The 17,990-nt window shown below is 51.3% G+C and overlaps 3 protein-coding genes and 1 long non-coding RNA gene across 8 annotated transcripts; 3 read left to right on the top strand and 1 right to left on the bottom strand.

The window, feature by feature from the left end:
• The first annotated feature begins 87 nt into the window (after window positions 1-87).
• Window positions 88-1,857, top strand: Rnasek (ribonuclease K). The gene is made up of 3 exons (XM_047543250.1): window positions 88-280; window positions 977-1,053; window positions 1,568-1,857. Exons 1-3 carry the CDS (start codon window positions 203-205, stop codon window positions 1,707-1,709), a joined length of 297 nt encoding a protein of 98 aa, XP_047399206.1. The 5' UTR covers window positions 88-202; the 3' UTR covers window positions 1,710-1,857.
• On the bottom strand, window positions 1,104-6,923 carry LOC124979060 (uncharacterized). Its single transcript, XR_007107623.1, has 3 exons — window positions 6,679-6,923; window positions 3,251-3,332; window positions 1,104-2,570 (listed from the first exon to the last, which is right to left on the bottom strand). It is a non-coding gene; the product is annotated as an uncharacterized LOC124979060 (long non-coding RNA).
• C3H17orf49 (chromosome 3 C17orf49 homolog) lies at window positions 2,017-4,844 on the top strand. Of its 4 annotated transcripts, none has more exons than XM_047543247.1 (6): window positions 2,017-2,233; window positions 2,423-2,517; window positions 3,094-3,195; window positions 3,852-4,042; window positions 4,250-4,354; window positions 4,591-4,844. In XM_047543247.1, the coding sequence occupies exons 1-6, from the start codon at window positions 2,213-2,215 to the stop codon at window positions 4,593-4,595; spliced, it is 519 nt and encodes a 172-aa protein (XP_047399203.1). In that variant the 5' UTR covers window positions 2,017-2,212; the 3' UTR covers window positions 4,596-4,844. The 4 variants fall into 4 exon arrangements, with proteins under 4 accessions (XP_047399203.1, XP_047399202.1, XP_047399204.1 ...); XM_047543246.1 differs by having other exon boundaries at window positions 4,587-4,844; XM_047543248.1 differs by lacking the exon at window positions 3,094-3,195 and having other exon boundaries at window positions 4,587-4,844.
• Window positions 6,924-10,220: 3,297 nt separating the features above from the next.
• Window positions 10,221-16,870, top strand: Bcl6b (BCL6B transcription repressor). Of its 2 annotated transcripts, none has more exons than XM_047545080.1 (9): window positions 10,221-10,325; window positions 10,881-11,071; window positions 11,290-11,511; window positions 11,620-11,967; window positions 12,256-12,380; window positions 13,028-13,192; window positions 13,277-13,407; window positions 13,505-13,642; window positions 14,004-16,870. In XM_047545080.1, the coding sequence occupies exons 2-9, from the start codon at window positions 10,893-10,895 to the stop codon at window positions 14,118-14,120; spliced, it is 1,425 nt and encodes a 474-aa protein (XP_047401036.1). In that variant the 5' UTR covers window positions 10,221-10,325; window positions 10,881-10,892; the 3' UTR covers window positions 14,121-16,870. The 2 variants fall into 2 exon arrangements, with proteins under 2 accessions (XP_047401036.1, XP_047401035.1); XM_047545079.1 differs by having other exon boundaries at window positions 10,300-10,390.
• Window positions 16,871-17,990: the final 1,120 nt, after the last annotated feature.

Below are 17,990 nucleotides of genomic sequence, written 5' to 3'. Positions count from 1 at the left end.
AGTTTCGGAAGGGCCCCGAGGCGCCACCTTCTTCGCTGCCGCCCCCCAGCGGGATGGTTGGGACCGGAGGCCACGCCCCCCTCTACCGCCCTCCGCGACTCCAGCCCCCAAATCCAGCTCTCTGGATCCCGAAGCATCCAGGGTTGCTTCTCACCACCTTCCCACTCAGCTCACACTCAAGCAATCCCCGATTCCTTTCTTCATGGCATCGCTCCTGTGCTGTGGGCCCAAGCTAGCCGCCTGCGGCATCGTCCTCAGCGCCTGGGGAGTGATCATGTTGGTGAGGGGACATCCGGACGAAAGTCGCAGAGGGCCTGAGGGGCTCCGGGGTTGGAGGGCTGGAAGGCCAGGAAACTCCAGGTCTTAGAAAGCAGTAGGCAGGCTGGTGGGGCTAGTGGGATAACTAGTCGCTGGAGAATGAGACAGAATTGAGATTGGAAGGTGGAGGACTGGACGAGAAGATGCTAGGGCTAGAGCCTGGAATGGGAGCCAGGGCTGGTAAATTTGCGGACCTATCAAGGTAAGAAAATGAAGAACTGGGGTCGTCAGAGATGCATGAGTTGAATGGAGACTAGGAGGGGAAAAGGAGTGCCTCTTCCTGAAATGGGTAGCTGTGGTCTTGTTTCCCCCAGGACTGTCTGTGGCCACTTCCAGAAATAATATAAAGTGCCTGTTCTCCCTCACCTCTTCCGCCCTGTCCCGTGATAATGACGCCTTTGGGAAATATAGTCTGGGTTCTTGGGAAAGACGAGTTACTAACTATTCCCGCCCTTGTCCCAGCCATGCGTCTCAGTGTCCCCACTTTTCACCCTATTGCAGGTGGCTGAGTCCGAATCCAGCTACAACCACACCTACTACTAGCTCATTCTGGTTAATCCCAGGCGCAGGTGTTGTGTCAACATTAGAAATGAAAGGGGTTTAGGGAGTGACCAGCAGTTGCCTGAGTTCAACAACCAACATATTCCCTTTTTTTCAGATAATGCTTGGAATATTTTTCAATGTCCATTCCGCTGTGTTAATTGAGGACGTTCCCCTCACGGAGAAAGATTTTGAGTAAGTAGTCTGGGGAGAGAGGAGCCGGGTGCAGGTGAAACTTGGTTGGATCTATGGTCAGAATTATAAGCGGAATATTGCCGGAGGCTGGATGTTTAGGACCCTGACATTTAGAGTACTGGTAAAGGAGAGTGCTCTATTTTGAATGTGGTTAGAAGCTGAGGACTGTAGCTCAGTGGTACAACGCGCTTTACATGCAAGGTCCTGGGTTCAATCCCTAGCACCAAAAAAGAAAAATGGAATGCATTTAGGAGTGATCTTGGAAATCAGGCCTTGGCGTCTATACCAAAACCCGCCGGTTTTAGATGTGGCTTCTTAAGTAATTTCACCTTTCTGTGCCTCAGTTCATCTCTGCAAAGGGGGTATTATAATGGAATAAATCCTACAGTCCAGAAGATTGAATAAGATAATATACATAAAAGCGCTTAGGATGGTGCCTGACGCATACTAAATGCCCAATAACTGTTGGATGTTCTTAATGGCTGACACTTCTCTGCTTAATCCCCATCCTCAGGAATGGCCCTCAGAACATTTACAACCTTTACGAGCAAGTCAGCTACAACTGTTTCATCGCCGCGGGCCTTTACCTCCTCCTTGGAGGCTTCTCTTTCTGCCAAGTTCGGCTTAACAAGCGCAAGGAATACATGGTGCGCTAGAGCTCGGTCGTTTCCCCTCTCCAGACCCCTCTATTTAAAAACTCCCCACCCCATTCTGGTGTCCTCTGGGAAACTGGGTCCCCCTGGTGAGAGTCTGTATCCCCAGTTCTCCAATCTCTGGCGTCCAGCCCCTTGTCTTGACGCGTATCACAATAAAGAGAAACTGCTCTCTTAAGCCTCGCGTCTCTGCTTGAGTGACAGGGCGGGCCGGGCCAAGGCTGGAGGTCGGCCTCTTAGCTGCAGAGTCCAGACCGTTCCAAGGAAGTGGAGTGAAGCCGGCCGGAAGTGAGGCGACGTCTTCCACCACTCCTTATCCCAGCGCCCGGACCGCCTAAGCGACGGCGGTTGGTCGGGCGGAGAGCGGCAGGGTTTCAGCCAATCAGCTGCGGGGAGGGTGGGACTTCCTGCTCCCGGGCCGGAGCGGCTCGGTCGCCCGGCTCTCCGTGGTCCCAGCTCGCGTGGTGGCGGCGGCAGAGCGTCTCCGTGAGGAGGTGCGCGGGGCCATGACGTCAGCGTCCACAAAGGTTCGATCTCCCTCGCGGACAGCGCTCCCTGGCGGCCACAGGAGGGCGGGCCCCCCGCTTGGTTCCCGACTCCTTGGCGCCGGGCTGGGGGCGGGCGAGCGGGAGCTGATCTGGGGTGGGGCTAGGGTCCCCGGGCGGGACCGCGCCGGGTCTGTGCGCCGGCCCCCAGTAATGCTGTCCCACCCCCAGGTCGGAGAGATCTTCTCTGCGGCCGGCGCCGCCTTCACGAAGCTCGGAGAGCTGACGATGCAGTTGCATCCAGTGGCCGACTCTTCCCCCGCGGGGTACGTGACCCCGGGCGCAGACGCTTGGACTCAGTCACAGACACAGATCCTCTCTAGGGCAGGGGCAAATGTTAGTTTCCCTTTGTGCCTGGCACAGCGCAGAATAGGTGTTAATAAATGTTCGCTGAATGATTGAATGAATGACAGATGAAGATACAGACAGGTCCACAACCCGGACTCATTTCAGTTGTCCCTTGCTGCGAACCAGCTAAACTACCACCACTATCACCCGCACCAAATCATATATAAAATTCCATCAAACTGCTGCAAACCGTGTTCAAGGGTTTTGTTTGTAAGACCCCTCTACTTTCTGAGCTGGTGTCAGCCGGCCGTCTGCAGCAATTGCACATTGATGAAGGAGAAAAGTGTTGTAAGGTAGCGGTAGGTGCAATTTTATGTGGTTGGGGGTCCCCAGAGGTTTCCTTGTTTTTAAGTAGGACCCCTTTTAGTCCTTGGAAGGGGACCCAGAGATTGGGGGCAGAAGACTGATTGGCTGTGGAATGCACAGCCCGTGGGCTGGCTCCATTCCCCCCTTCTCCCATTTTTGCTACCCCCACCCCTCTCCCCTTCCGACAGTGCGAAGTGGACGGAGACGGAAATAGAGATGCTGAGGGCTGCTGTGAAGCGATTTGGGGACGATCTTAATCACATCAGCTGTGTCATCAAGGAACGGACAGTGTGAGGGAGGGTGACTGGCAGAAAAAGGGGGGTGGGCAGCTTTCTTCCTCCTTACCCATTATTCCATCTTCCTCAGCACTCCCAGCTCAGCATCTTTCCTACTGTAGTGCTAGTTTTGTCAGCATTCCCCCTGAGGACTGAAAGAGTATAAGAATTGTCACAGTTGGTCAGAAGTTCCTAAAATGCCATGGTAATCGGAACCTTCCAAGAATTTTATTTTAGGGTGCCTGAGATACTTAATTTTTATATTTGATAATGGGAGTTCCCTGATGATTTAGATAGATCTTTTGAGACTCTAGTGTTTCCAGGGGTACTGTGATTCTGAAGTAGTTGATCCAGATCAACTAAATTTCAGTCTACTTGTAAATCACCAAGCCTTACCTGTTGGCACTATACATCCATACACCTCTCCCAGAAGAGGATTAGGGGATGGGCCTTTCCTGCTACTCAGTTCTGGGACTCCACTCTTCACACTCCATCTGCCTTAATTGAGTACAGAACTTCAGGAAAATAAGAATCCTACCAAAGGCCTGGGGCCCTGACCTGGATTCTTATGTAGGGCTCCCAGAATTCCTTCAGAGTGGCCCATTACCCCTGCCCTCTCCTCTCCCCTCACTTGATGACTCCTTCCCTAATCTGCTGTCTCTTCTCTTCAGGGCTCAAATAAAGGCCACTGTAAAGAGAAAGGTATATGAAGATTCTGGCATCCCCCTTCCAGCTGAATCACCCAAAAAAGGGCCCAAGAAGGTGGCATCTGGTGTCTTGTCACCTCCTCCAGCCGCCCCTCCACCCAGCAGCTCCAGTGTCCCTGAGGCCGGGGGTCCCCCCATAAAGAAACAGAAGTCTGGTGAGGGCTGTGGAGTTGTTACTGTCTAGGGTAGGGGTTGAAGGTCCCATCTGAGGCTCAGTGAGAGAATTGGGACTGAGTCAGAGGCAGATCTCTCTTTCTCTCCCTGTGGTGGTTCCCAGAGTGGGGGAGGTAGAGTACAAAGCTTTGGAAAACTGGGGAGGGGAGAGTCAGGGAACCTAGAACCTAGCCTATGCCCCCTCCCAGATGTGACACTCAGTGCTCTGAATGACTCCGACGCCAACAGTGACCTGGTGGATATTGAAGGGTTAGGAGAAACTCCTCCAGCCAAGAAACTCAACTTCGACCAGGGTAGGAGTCTTCCTCCTCCCACACTGGCTGGGGTGGGGGAGGAAGTGCTCACCTGATGGCAGGGGCGGGTGTCAGCAGGAGCCTCTCCCTTGTTCAGAGGCTTTGAAGGGAAGGTGCTCTCACAGTGCAAGGGATTGGATCAGTAAGAAGCAGGGTATTTGGAGAGATGGGAGTTATCTTGGAAACTACTTGGGGCTTGCTCCATCTCTGTCCATTTTACTTCCTGTTCCAGACAGCCTGACCCTGGATTCTGGCCTTCTCACAACCTCTGCTGATGCTCCTCTACTCTCCTGCTGAGCCTTCCACTTCTGACCCCTCTCACTGTTCACCCTGGACCTGTGGATCACCTGGGACTCAGCAAGGCCTGAATGCGAGAGGGTCAGAAGGCTTCTAGGACTGTCACCTGGCTGTCCCTGATAACCATCTGCCCTCAATCCCTGACCTCCATCTGATGGACATTTTTATACAGAAAATAAAGATTCTCTCTCAGCATGGTGCTGCAGCTGCTGTTCCTTCACTTCTCCTTATCCCTCAGGGGCTCAGCCCCTCTTCAGTAGTCCTCGCCACCCTGCCTGGAGCAGCACAGCCAATATTGGCAGACTCGCTTCCCAGTGCCAATATTTCTGTGCTGCTAGAGCCAGGGGAGCTGGGTGTGGGCAACAAAAACTCCACTTTGCTCTGCATCCAGAACTTACTCCAGGGTTGCTGGCGGTCAATATTCCTGAGACTACCCTAGAGATTTTAAAGGGGCTGTTCCAGGGCTTTCATACCCCTTTCTTCCCCACCTCACAAGAACTTTGCCACAAGGCCCCAGATATTTGTGTCGCTTCTCCAGGGTGGTCTCCCAGGGTCAGGCCTCAGCGGTGCCTCCCCCACCCTCGCTCTAACACCACAGTGTGGTTTGGACGTGGCCACAGTGCCGTACAAACCACAGTGTGCTGCTGGGGCGGGGGCAGGACGGGTGGGTTGAGAGGACTAGAGCACAAGATGGTGCTATGAAGACACCCCCCCCACAAGAGCAGGGAAATAGAGAAGGCATAAAAGGCAAACATGGCCCCCAAAAAGGTTGGGAAAAACCAGGAACCAGGGACAGGAGTTGAGCAGGCGACTGGAAAGAGAGGGGCCTAGGGGATGAGCTCATAGTGTAATAAGACTGGAACCATCTTCCCTCTGGAGGAACTCAGTTCAGCAGATCCCTAGGGTGGGATCAGGGGCAGAGGAAATAGGGAATGACTAGGGGGACCAACAAACTGCCTCCTGACTCAGCAAGGGCAGGGACCCAAGGCTTTCTGTGTCCATTCCTCCCCTCCCTGGGTCAGAACCCATGAGAAACGCTAGGAGAGACAGAGGGCCAAGGACAGCAGGGTTGGGAGTTGGCAGTCCAGAGGTGGTGGGGCCGGAACATGGTTGGGAGAGGGGGGCCGGAAGTCGCCCTGGGCCCTGGGCCTGCCACAAGATGGAGGCCAAAGGCAGGAAATGGAGGCCAGGGGGAAAGGGGAGCAGCAGGGCCCAGGAAGGGGGCTATCAGGATCTGAGGGCCAGATATTCATCCCCCTGTGCTGCTCCCACTCCCCCATGGCCCTCCAAGGCCCATGCCCTAGCCCCACAACACCACCCACCAGCCTATCCACCAGGCCCAGGCAGGCGGGCCCACCCCAGAGAGCCACGTTTAAGCTGAGACAAACATGCCTCTCCCCACCCCCAACCCTAGGCCTTCCCTTAGCCTTTTCCTCCTGGCCAGGACTTAATTTATAAAAGTACCTCCCAGAAAGCAAAATCCAAGGGCCCAAATCCCTTCTGCAAATCAAAATAGTACCCTGTAAAACCCAAATGTTATCATGTCATATCCCATCCCACCTTTTACCAACCCCCTTCCGACACACCCCCAAAACTCTTAACAATCAAAAAGATCTAAGATGGTGTAAGTAAGCAGTCTTTTTAGGCCCCTGGTGATGCCAGACTCCCTCCTGAGACCCTTATCAGTCCTACATCAAACACTTCCAAGGCCTCCTGCTCCTCATTGAACCCCCAGAGCCCCAAAACAGCAGCCGTCCCCAGCTCCCACCCTCGGCAGAGCCTTTGTGGGGGTGAAAGAGAAATCAAACACTATTCTAAAGGTTGGGGATGTTGGGGAGCTCTCTGCTCTCAGGTTTCAGTCTCCATCTGAGGGGCTGCAGTTTAGGGGTATAAGAGAAAGACTCTCCAATCATTCCCCCAATTCCAAGACTGACAAAGCCCAACCCCACCCCAACACGCACCTCCAAACCTCCCCCACAACCGCCACGTCTCTCCTGAAAACAGGGGACACTTTCCTCCCCACTTACCTCAGCTACTCTCCCCTGAGATCCTGGTCCCCTATTTTGAAAGGAGCAAATTTTGGGGTGCATCCCTTACATTTGGGGTGCAGGAGAAAGGAGCCGCCCCAGTCGCATCGCTGGCCTCCTTCCTCTCGGCTGGCTCAGGGACTGGGGAGTGCCCTGGGGAGGGGGGACCCCCACAAGAGAGCTCTGAAGGGGGTTCCTCCACTCCCAGTCAGAATTGGGGACACCCCCCCAAAACCCGTCCCAGCCCATCCGTCTCCAACTCGGCGGGAGAGGCAGCTGCAATGCCCCAGTCAGATTCCCCCAACACTACATTCCTCACCCCATCTAGAGGGGTCCCAGGGCCCCCAAAAAATCCCAAAAAAATCTAGGATGTTGGGAAGACAGTCCTGGACTAGATCCCCAAATTTGGGGTCCTTAGATACCCCCGTTTTTTCAGGAAAATTCTGTCTTTCTCCTGTCTCCCGCCAGCCCTGCTCTGTCCCGATGCCAATTTTGGAAGTCACTCCCTCCTTCCTCCTCCCCGTCTCTCCAGGCACCCCCCCCCTGCTTGGGGGCTAGGGTCCAGGACACCTGGCTTCCAGACCAGGGGGGCACTCCTCAAAGGGCTAGGGGCCAGGAGGTCAAGCTCATTGCTCCTGTCTTAAGGAAGCAGGAAAGCCCGATCCTCCCTTCCCCTCCCCCCTGGCTGGTCTCGGTGGTGGTTTAGGAAAGCCTGGAGGATTGGAATCTGCCATTGCTGTTGCACAGGCAGTTTTTTTTTTTTTCCTTGGGTTGGGGGGGTGGGCGGTGGGAGGGAGAGAGGGGAGGAGAACCGAAGAGAGCAGGGACCCAAGCGGGAAGAGCTGGCCTGGCTCACCCTCTAGCCCCTGCTGCCGTTGGGAACCCCTCCCCCTCAGTTCACCCACATTTCCAGTATTCTGCCTGCTTTCTGTTTGGGACTGTTATCTAAAAAATCAGGGTACAAGAATCCCCTCCTTTCACCCACTACCACCTCTCCTTGCCACAGTTCCAGCAGCACTGCCCTGCTCAGGGGTGTCCACTTTACCAAAAGACACCCCATTTTCCTCCACCTTCCCCCAAACTTAAGTGTTTTTCCCTAAATAAATTGGGGTTTGGAGTCCAAAACCACCTCTTCTCTTTCAGATCTATCCAAGTCACATGGTATTAAGTCCATGAGGAGGCATCATGCCCTCTCCAAATTTCTCCCTCCAATTCGTGTGCTTATTTAGGGGTTCACTAAAGAAAGAAGTTTCTAGAATCTGGGGTCAGAGGGAGCTCTAAGCAAAAGATACCCCCAACCCAGAAACGTGCTCCAAATTACGTGAACCTCCAAATCAATCTCACCTCATGGTCTATCATTCAGCTTCACCCAAATGTGCCCAAAGTGTAACAAAACACCCCCAAATGAGGATACCCCCAAATTTAGTCTTCTACCCTGGGGACCCTCACCTTCTCGATCCCCCTGGACAAAGTTTCCTAGTTATTCATGCATACACAGAATAACCTCCTCCTCAAAATAAGTCTTCACTTGATTCAAATACACAACTTTGCACCCCTCAAAACCCCCACAACCACACAAAGTCTTCAAACTTGATCTGTTTCCTATGATGTGCCTCCTCAAAGTAATTTAAAAACAAAAAACTCCAAATTGAATTTCTTGTCCCCAATAATTTAGTCTGACTCTTGAAATTTATACCTCAAAACAGACTGTACCCTAAAATCAGCATGAGCATTCTGGCTCTTCTGATAATCCAAGATGACAGAGATGGACAGAGACTCCAAAATGTAGGCACCAGAATCCCCAGAACTAATGCAACTTCAAAGTCAGCCCCATGCCTCAAACATACCATAGGCCCCATTGGCTGTAACAGTAAAATCAACACCCCCTAACAAATGGCAACCCACAACTGACCAGATAACATTCTATCCTGATACCAAAGGGAACCCCTATTCTAATTCTCACCTCCAGACTGGACAGAGACCAAATATGCCAAAGCCACATCACAATTCTATGTCCTTAGTCATTCCCAATTCCCACTTCTCAGCACTTGTTTCGTGAACTCAGGTAAAGACAACTTTGAAACTGAACCGGAAGGCCCCAAGCCTGCATATACAGCTCCATGATCAATACTTGGTTATTTCTGGTCAACTGTATACCCTCCTGAGACCAAATCCAAAGAGGTACTCCTTTGCAGCTGGTCTGGTCCCTCTTCTCCAAGTAAGCCTTGACCCCCACCCAAGTCTCACCACACAAATATGAGCATATGTTCTCAAAGATCGGTGTCTTAAAATTAGGGTTGTCAGGCCCTCCTGCCCTCTTCCTCAGTCTTCTGTTTGTCTTTCTGTTTACCCTACCCAATTTTCATATTAATGTTCACTAAAAATTCACTTCCAAAAACATGTGAATATCTTGATTAGAAAAGAAAAACTTGTGCTCCCAGGCTCAAGTCCCACTCCTTGTCCCACCCACATGCCTCATTCCCTACCGGATTTCCCACCTCCTTAGGACCACCTCCGTAGGAACCCAAGCCTGACGGAGAGTCCCTGGGTCCCTAACTCTACCTCTTTGCCTAGAACTCCCCTAAGAGACATAACTACGAACTAAACCATCGCAAAGGGGAGGAAGCCCAAGGTTTCAGCCGCCAAGACCGAATCCATCCAACGCCCCAGTCTGAGCACAACCCCAGCCGGGTGGAAACCACGGAGAGAGGCGAGGCTAGTGCTCGTCCGCCCCCTCGTGGAAGGAGCCAGACATTGCCGAGCTTTGCCTACTTGCCGCGCTGGACCCCGGCGTCCCGCCAGCCTCAAAGCGTAGCGGACCGGCGGGTGCTCGAGGACGTATTGAGCTGGGACTGGGGGAAAGCGAGCGGGTTTTGGGCGGGAGTCGGCCTCTCTGGATCCCTAAAAGGACTCAGAAGAAAGTTGGGAGCAGAGGCCGGACGCCTAGGTCTCCTGAGCGTCTCTAGGCCCCCACCCGGGGCTTTCCCCACCTCCTCGAGGGGAAGCAGCTGGCAGAGCCGTCCGGTCGCAGGACAATGGAAGGAAACGAACTAGAAATCATATCCGCCCTCTCCCTACCCCGCCCGGTCAGAGCCCCCGCTTTTTGTGGGCCCTGGTAGAGGAGTCTATCATTCACACCACACCCTTCCACTATCTGAGACCCCAGCTAAGACCACTAGCGCCTCCCCAAACCTGGTGTCCCCCTTTTCACCCTTAACACAGTATATCGGAAGGGGGAGTTTTGGTGTGTCCACTTTCTCCTATAACTGACTAATGGTACCTTCTTCCAAAAGTCAATACACCAATTTTCGCTGTCCCAGGTCCTCCTATCACCCAGAGCCCCTATTATTTCACATCCTGGACATCCCTAATCTCCCCAATTCCAATACCCACATCCTCAGTTCCACCATTAGTGGTCCCCAAACCCCCACGTTAGGATCACCTGGTGCTTCTGAGGTCCCGCCTTTGAGACGGTGACCCCGCCCTAGGTTCACCATCTGGAGAGCAAGGGAGGAAGGAAGGATACAGACCCAGGCGTTCACCCCACCTCCACCCCCGCCCCCGACATCCCGGCCGGATAAAGGAGCCGAGATTGAAAGAGACCCCGCCCCCCTGAGAAGAGAAGCCGCAGCCCCTGCGGGACGGGGGTAAGAACGAGACACTGGGGGAGCCGGACTCCTGGGACCCCAAAGAGGGTTGGAGCTCATTGATGGTAGGGAGAATGAGTCCCAAAAATTGCGCTAAACTAGGATGAGGGCTGTATAGGAGTAGCAAAAATCTGCGGTTCGCGGAAGGGAGCTTCGACTGGGATTTGGAGGGGTGTGGACCGCAGCTCTTCTGGAGTCCCCAGACAGGGTCAAGCACTTAAGATCTAGGCGCGCAGGGAAGCAAAGGGAGGTAGGTGGTGGAGGGACACAACGAATCCAACAAAGGCTCAGTGCGCGATATTTCGCACGCTCTCCATCGACGCAGCGGTTGGGAACCTTCAACTCTCTCCAAGCGCTCTGGGATCTAGCTGTCTGGAAGAGAGCGACGATATGGTTGAGGACAGAATTAACGAGATGAATTAAGTGAGGCTGCGTGTGCTGGGGCCGGAGATAGTGAACCTCGCTCTAGAAGCACCTTGGGAGAAAAAGCAAGCAGAGAAGGGAAGGTGTTTTAAGGCTGCCTCAATCCCTCAGCCCTTTCCACTGCATTCACAGGCCTGTGTCGCAATGGGTTCCACCACTGCCCCAGACGGAGCGCTTGGCTATGTCCGCGAATTCACCCGCCACTCCTCGGACGTGCTTGGCAATTTGAATGAACTGCGCCTGCGCGGGATCCTCACTGATGTCACGCTACTGGTTGGCGGGCAACCCCTTCGAGCACATAAAGCAGTTCTTATCGCCTGCAGGTTCGAGGGGTGGGGTTATTGGGAACCAAATGGGGAAGGGGGCGGAGCCATAGGCCATAGGGTGGAAATTCAAAGCCAAAACTTGCTGAAAAATGAAGGAAGAATTTCAGAATTGAGCGCGGTATGATGGTGAGGAAGCGGGATTTCTAAAGGAAGGGGCTTTCTAAAGCAGCACGTGTCTCCCTTGGTCTAACATGACCTGTCTATCCTCTCTCCAGTGGCTTCTTCTATTCAATTTTCCGGAGCCGAGCAGGAGTGGGAGTGGACGTGCTCTCCCTGCCCGGGGGCCCCGAAGCTAGAGGCTTCGCTCCTCTTTTGGACTTCATGTACACTTCGCGCCTGCGTCTCTCTCCCGCCACTGCACCAGCTGTCCTTGCAGCTGCCACCTACTTGCAGATGGAACACGTAGTTCAGGCATGCCACCGCTTCATCCAGGCTAGGTGAGGGAATCATGGCTCAGTGTTCTTCCTGGGTGAGGTGGCGACCCAGTTATCAATGGCAAAGGCAAAATTAGAAAATAGAATTAATGTCCATCACGCTTTTTCCAGCTGTGAACCTCTAGGTATCTCCTTGCGACCCCTGGAGGCAGAACCCCCCACACTCCCAACAGCCCCTCCACCAGGCAGTCCCCGGTGCTCTGAAGGGCACCCAGACCCACCTACTGAGTCTCGAAGCTGCAATCAAGGCCCCCCAAGTCCAGTCAGCCCAGACCCCAAGGCCTGCAACTGGAAAAAGTACAAGTTCATCGTGCTAAACTCTCAGACCTCCCAAGCAGGGAGCCTGATTGGGGAGAGGAGTTCTGGTCAACCTTGCCCCCAAACCAGACTCCCCAGTGGAGATGAGGCCTCCAACAACAGCAGCAGTGAAGAAGGACCCATTCCTGGTCCCCAGAACAGGTACCGGATCTGGAATTCCAAAACTTTGTAGAGGTTAGCCTGTTATCAGGAGGCAGGGAGATGGGGGGGGGGGGGTTGCCTTTCAAAGATACTAGCCCACCATAGGGAGTTGGCCAGGGACCAGAGTAACTCAGCGGGATGGGATTTTGACAAGGCTATTATTGTGACTCATTGGTCAATATTAGCTCACCTCCAGAGGATAGGCCTTTGATCTCAAGTTCTCTTGGAGAGAATGTCTCTCCCTATAATCTCTCCTAACCTCTTCTATGGGCCTTACGATCTGCTCAGGCTCTCTCCAACTGCTGCCACTAGACAGTTCAAATGTGGAACTCCAACCACCGCCCCCTATCTCTTCACATCCCGGGCTCAAGAGACTACTGGATCACCCGCTGAGCGGCCTTGTCCACCACCAGGTAAGAGCTCCTCTTTTCTAGTTTTTCTTCTGTGACTATTCCAGGCCAGTCTGGGTTAAAAGGACTTAGGAAAGACCTATTCTGGTGGTTTCAAAACTTTATTGCAAATTAAAATGACCTGGGAAGCTTTTAAAACTCCCATTTCCCAGGTCCTACCCAGAGATCAAAATATCTACAAGTGGGGATCAGTAATTTTTTTACATCATGATGGAACTTTATTTATGAGGGGGAATCAGTAATTTTTAAGTCTCCCCAGGTGCTTCCAATAAGCAGCAAAGTTTGGGAATTTCTGGCTTATCTCCATTTAGGGTTCAGTAGTCTGCCCAGACTTTGGCAGGGCCTCGATTGTGAACTGTCATCCAGAGTGGTGCAAGATAGAAGAAACCAAAACCTCTGCCCACTAGCAGGGGTTTCCACCTACCATCACTACTATTGAAGAAATTAGCAGAATGCTCTGGAATCAGATGTGGAATAAGATCTTACTAACCATATGGCCTTTGGCAAGTTAAATGGGTCCCAGAATCCTTCACAGTGAATTGGAAGAAAACACCTTACCTACTTACTGTTCGGTTTGAGAATTCACTCAATTAGTAACTATGGTTGTCATTACTCACCCCCACACCCTAACCCCCACAACCCCTTCCCAGGAAGTGAGTTTTTCAGCTGCCAGAACTGTGAGGCTGTGGCTGGACGCTCATCAGGGCTGGACCCACTGACTCCCAGGGACGAGGACAAACCCTATAAGTGTCAGCTCTGCCGATCTGCCTTCCGCTACAAAGGCAACCTGGCCAGTCACCGCACGGTGCACTCAGGTAGGGGAGGAAAGGGCTTTGGCCTTCTTGCCCACTGCTGTTCTTAGGGCAACGTCCCTGATTTCTCTTCCTCCCTGCTTGCAGGGGAAAAGCCCTACCACTGCTCCATCTGTGGAGCCCGTTTTAACCGGCCAGCTAACCTGAAAACGCACAGCCGCATCCATTCGGGAGAGAAACCCTACAAGTGTGAGACTTGCGGTTCGCGCTTTGTACAGGTACGAAGTCAGCTCCCTCCGAGAGGGTTCAAGAGGGCGGGGTGGAGAGGGTCCTGCCCCTCCCAGAGGTGTGGTCTGAAGTCTCCTCTCCTCCCAGGTGGCGCACCTGCGCGCGCACGTGCTGATCCACACCGGAGAGAAGCCCTATCCTTGTCCCACCTGCGGAACTCGCTTCCGCCACCTGCAGACCCTCAAAAGCCATGTTCGCATCCACACGGGAGAGAAACCTTACCACGTGGGTATCCCGTGGGATCAACCCTTAGAATTACCTTCCATTCACCTAGGGGCGGCGCTGTGAGAGGAGGGACCTTACTACCCCTAGATTTCTTGGAAACTAAGAATCTAAGTGCATAATAGGCAGAGGCCGGAGTAGGTATTACACTTCTGAAGTGGGCCTCATTTTCCAGAGAGGGATTAACGAATAGGAAAACCTTTGCGAAAATAAGGCAGGGTCTATCTCCCGGGATCCCCTGAGGATTTGGGAGGATGTGAGGGCCAAAAGCTAATTTTCTGTCGAGAACTGGACAGTTTCCCTTTGCTCAACACCTAAAAGGTGTTTTTAATGGGTGGGACCTGATTCAGCTGTCCTCCCACAGTGCGATCCCTGTGGCCTGCATTTCCGGCACAAGAGTCAGCTGCGATTGCATCTGCGCCAGAAACACGGAGCTGCTACGAACACCAAAGTACACTACCACATCCTCGGGGGACCCTAGCTAAGTGCCCCCGACCCCACTCGCTCCCCGGGGGCCAGGAAGCCCACAAGCTTGGACCTGGCTTCCCTGTCGGTCTTGTTTTGGGGGCGTGCAAGACCACTCTGGTATCAGGAACCCTGCCACCTTAATTTCTTGCTGGGGAGAGCAGGGGTGGCAGATCCGGGCTAGATCTGCCTCTGTTTTGCTGGTCAAAACCTCTTCCCCACAATCCAGATTGTCTAGCTAGAGGCTGGGGTCAGGGAGACACTGGAGGCCTGGTTTCCTTAAGGGAAGAGCCCCTATCTGCAGCCCCCATCTCATTTGGTTTATCTGTAAATATAATTTATTACAGCCTTTGGGTAGTACCAGGGCTTTCCTTCTGTCGCATTTCCCACTTCCTTATTCCACAAGTGTGATCAAAAGTGACCTGAAACATAGAAGGTGAGGTCACAGCTCTGCTGGCAGAGATTATTAGCACTTGTCTCCTTTCTTTGGCTTGAGTGTTTTGTATTGGTATTGTTATAACTTCTGTCTTTACACTTGTTCTCTCTCCTGTTTGTTTGATGTTGGTTTGCTTAAAATGGAGAAAGGGATTCTCCATTCCTACCCCTCCAATTCTAGGTCTAGAACCTTAATTCATTCTAGGGCAAGCTCTAGGAACATGTGGGATTATGGAATTGGGTCTGGAACCCTCTCTGGTATTCTGGACTTTTAGGTGCTCTAGCAGGCTAGAACTAGATGTAGACTTTTCTTTGCTCTTCAGGGGTGATAGGAACCTTTATGATGAGCCTGAAATGGAGGTAACAAATGACTCCTGAAGGTGGCAGGGTGGGAGGTTGTATCCTACGTCACTGTAAGTGGAGGCCACTAGTCTTTACTTCAACATGGTCCAGAACCTAAATTGTCCCATTAATCCAATCACCTGGATTTGGCTACACCATATCCATCTATCATAATAGAGCCCACCCAAGGGTTTGAATTGGATTCATAATTCTCCTGCTAGGCCAGTTCTTAGCACTGAGTTGATCCTTCCTCCATGGGAGAAAGATCTGAAATTTCCTATCAAAGGTGAAGTGACCTTTTCTGATTCTACCCAGTCTCTAAGAATATTATGACCTAAGGGAGAAATATGAAACTCTTTACCCTCACTAAAGAGTCGTGACCCACCCATTACTGCAGCGATATCCAGGTTTGAATGTTCCTTGGGGTTCTCTATACCCGAGATGAGCTCCTTCTTCCTTTAATGGGTTTTGGACATCTTCTGGCAAGTGTCCAGATTCCAGAAACTTCTTTGCCTCTTTAAGTCACAGATGCTTTGTAACTTTCTTACCTTAGAAAAACTGGGTCTGTGACCCTGTCTTCCCATCACTGCATTCCTGTCTGGAATCAGTGAGTGCACTAGAACCTTCCAGAGAAAGAAAAAAGAGGCTGAGTTCCATTCTGGGTTTGTTGTAGTTTGGAATTATGATTGGGATTATTGTTGGGATTAGAGATTTAATAGAAAAAGACTGGTTGACTGATGGATCAAAGCCCCCTCTAGTTGACCAAGTTGCTAGGTAGGATTAAGAAGTTGATTGAGTGCTGCAGTTTCCGGTGTTGACCAAGTAGGGGAAAAGTTCAGTTGCCTCTTGGCTACTATCTGGAATGTTAGATAATACCCTGGAGCCCTGATTTATAGTCTTGATCCTTGTTACCCTGGGACCTATTTGATTATAGGATTTGAGGGGAGGGTAAGCACTTTTGAATTTGTGGGGCAGAACTTCCTCAAGATAGGTCAGCACTAGTTGTCATTTGGGGACTAGTGAGAAAGCTATTCTCCCTATTTCTATTTTAAACCCCATTACCCCATTGCAGAATTGAAGAAGAGGGAAAGCAGAGGAGACATGTAAAATGAAACTATGATTTCTGTGTTAGCAGACTGGATGAGCCGGTGGAAAGTGCCTGGGGGTGGAGATGTTAGATCTTTCAAGATATGATCCTTGGAATAAAGAAGCCTCTGAGTGCAACTTGTTGTGTTTTGGGTTCTTGCCTCAGGGGATCTGGGGACTTGGACTGAGATTTCTTCCCTCTTAAATAACATATTGGATTCTGTACTCATTTCTCTAATCCATCCCTCCACACATCTTAAATGGTCTTTATTTTCCCCTTCCCTGCCCTTGCCTTCCGGTTCATTGTGTAGGAACCAGTGACTTCATGAAATTTCTCCGGAGCCACCTGCATCCTGCTGGTGTGAAGTCACTTCCTGCCTGAGGTGCGGAGGCAGCGGGGGAGAAACTAGGAAACCACTAGTAATAACAAGAGGTTGAAAGATGCATCTGTGTTGGGGATATTAATGCTTGGGACACCCCACCACCATCAAGGAAAATAGATAGGACTTGGATCCCAGAAGGACAACAGGAGGGGGCAGTAAGAAGGCTGTGTAGTTAAGAGCCAGCATGCCACCTCCACCCTTGTCTCCCATCAGTGACATCTTGGAATCTATCCAGCGTCCAGTGCATGTGCCTCTCCTACCCTTTCCCTTGTCTTCTGTGTGACCTGGATGCGTAACTCTGGTCTGGCCCATAGGCAGAGTGGTCACTAATTCTGATATTATCTCCCTTTCTCCCTTAAAGTTCTCATCTGTGATGAAAGTCAGTTAACATGACCTCTGAATTACCTACAACATTTACAGGATGTGGTTGTGTTTCTTAATCTTTTAAAACCCATGACCTGAATTAGATTAAAAAAAAAAAAAAAAAAAAAACTAAACTAAATCCTTTCTTCACTTCTCACTAAAGCTTATCCCCTGTTGAAAAGAAAACAAGCTAATATTACTTATCACCTGCTACATGGTATGCCCTAAACTAAGCATTTTAGTGCATGGGTTTTCTAATTTAACCCCCCTGGCAACCATAAAAAATAGCCTATTATCGCTAACTTACAGATGGGGAAGCCAATATCTTGACCAAGTTAATAAAGATGAAGTCAGGCCGGAGTTGTAACTCAGTGATAGAGCCCTTGCCTAGCATGTGTGAGGCACTGGGTTCAATTCTCAGCACTGCATATAAATAAACAAAATAAAGGTCCATCAACAACTAAAAAATATATATAAAAAATAGATGATAAAGTCATGACTGGAACCAATTTGATTCTAAAGACTGAGTTCTTAACCACTAATATATGAGCACACCAACTGCATATTCCCCACCAATGTTTTGAATATATGTTCATACACAAACACACAGGAACTTCGGTATGATTATTTTTATTTTCCATATATGAAATCAAAAGCTACACAGCCTATCCACCTTGTTTGCCTCTTTTCCCCACTGGTCTGGGTGGTTTTTGTTTTTTGGTTTTTTTGTACTGGGGGTTTAATTCAGGTGTGCTGCTTAGGGCTTCGCTAAGTTGCTGAGACTGGCCTCAAACTTGTAATCCTCCTGCTTCAGTCTCCTGAATGGCTGGGATTACAGGCCTGTGCCACCACACCTGGCTGGGTATGAATTCTTGAGCCCAGGGTACCCAGATTGGGGTCCTCCAGAGTTTGAGTTACAATGAAGGGACAGAAGTCCAAGGCATCAATGCTATGGAGTATGGGGAGGACTAGGGAGTGCTCTCTGGGGGCCTAAGTACTGTTTGGGTGGGAGGGGCTGATTGCTCCGGTTGCCAAGGTCATAATTTCTCTCTCTATTCCACCTCGAGATTTAAAAATGTGGTTAGGACATGGCTGTTACTAGATAGAAGAGGAAAAGGTTCCAGCCCCACTGAGGAAGGGATAGGTGGTGATGGTGGAGCCCTGTGTGACCTTACAGCCGCCCTTCCTCTCAGTTATAAAAATAACTTGGGTCTCTGTGACCCAAGCTTTCCTGTTAGTGGGAACGGAAAAGAGTTCTCATCACAGAAATGAATGCC

This window comes from Sciurus carolinensis, chromosome 3 (assembly GCF_902686445.1).
Source record: "Sciurus carolinensis chromosome 3, mSciCar1.2, whole genome shotgun sequence".
Lineage (NCBI taxonomy): Eukaryota > Metazoa > Chordata > Mammalia > Rodentia > Sciuridae > Sciurus > Sciurus carolinensis.
Note: the sequence above shows the minus strand (reverse complement) of the source record. Positions and strands in the feature narration are given on the sequence as shown.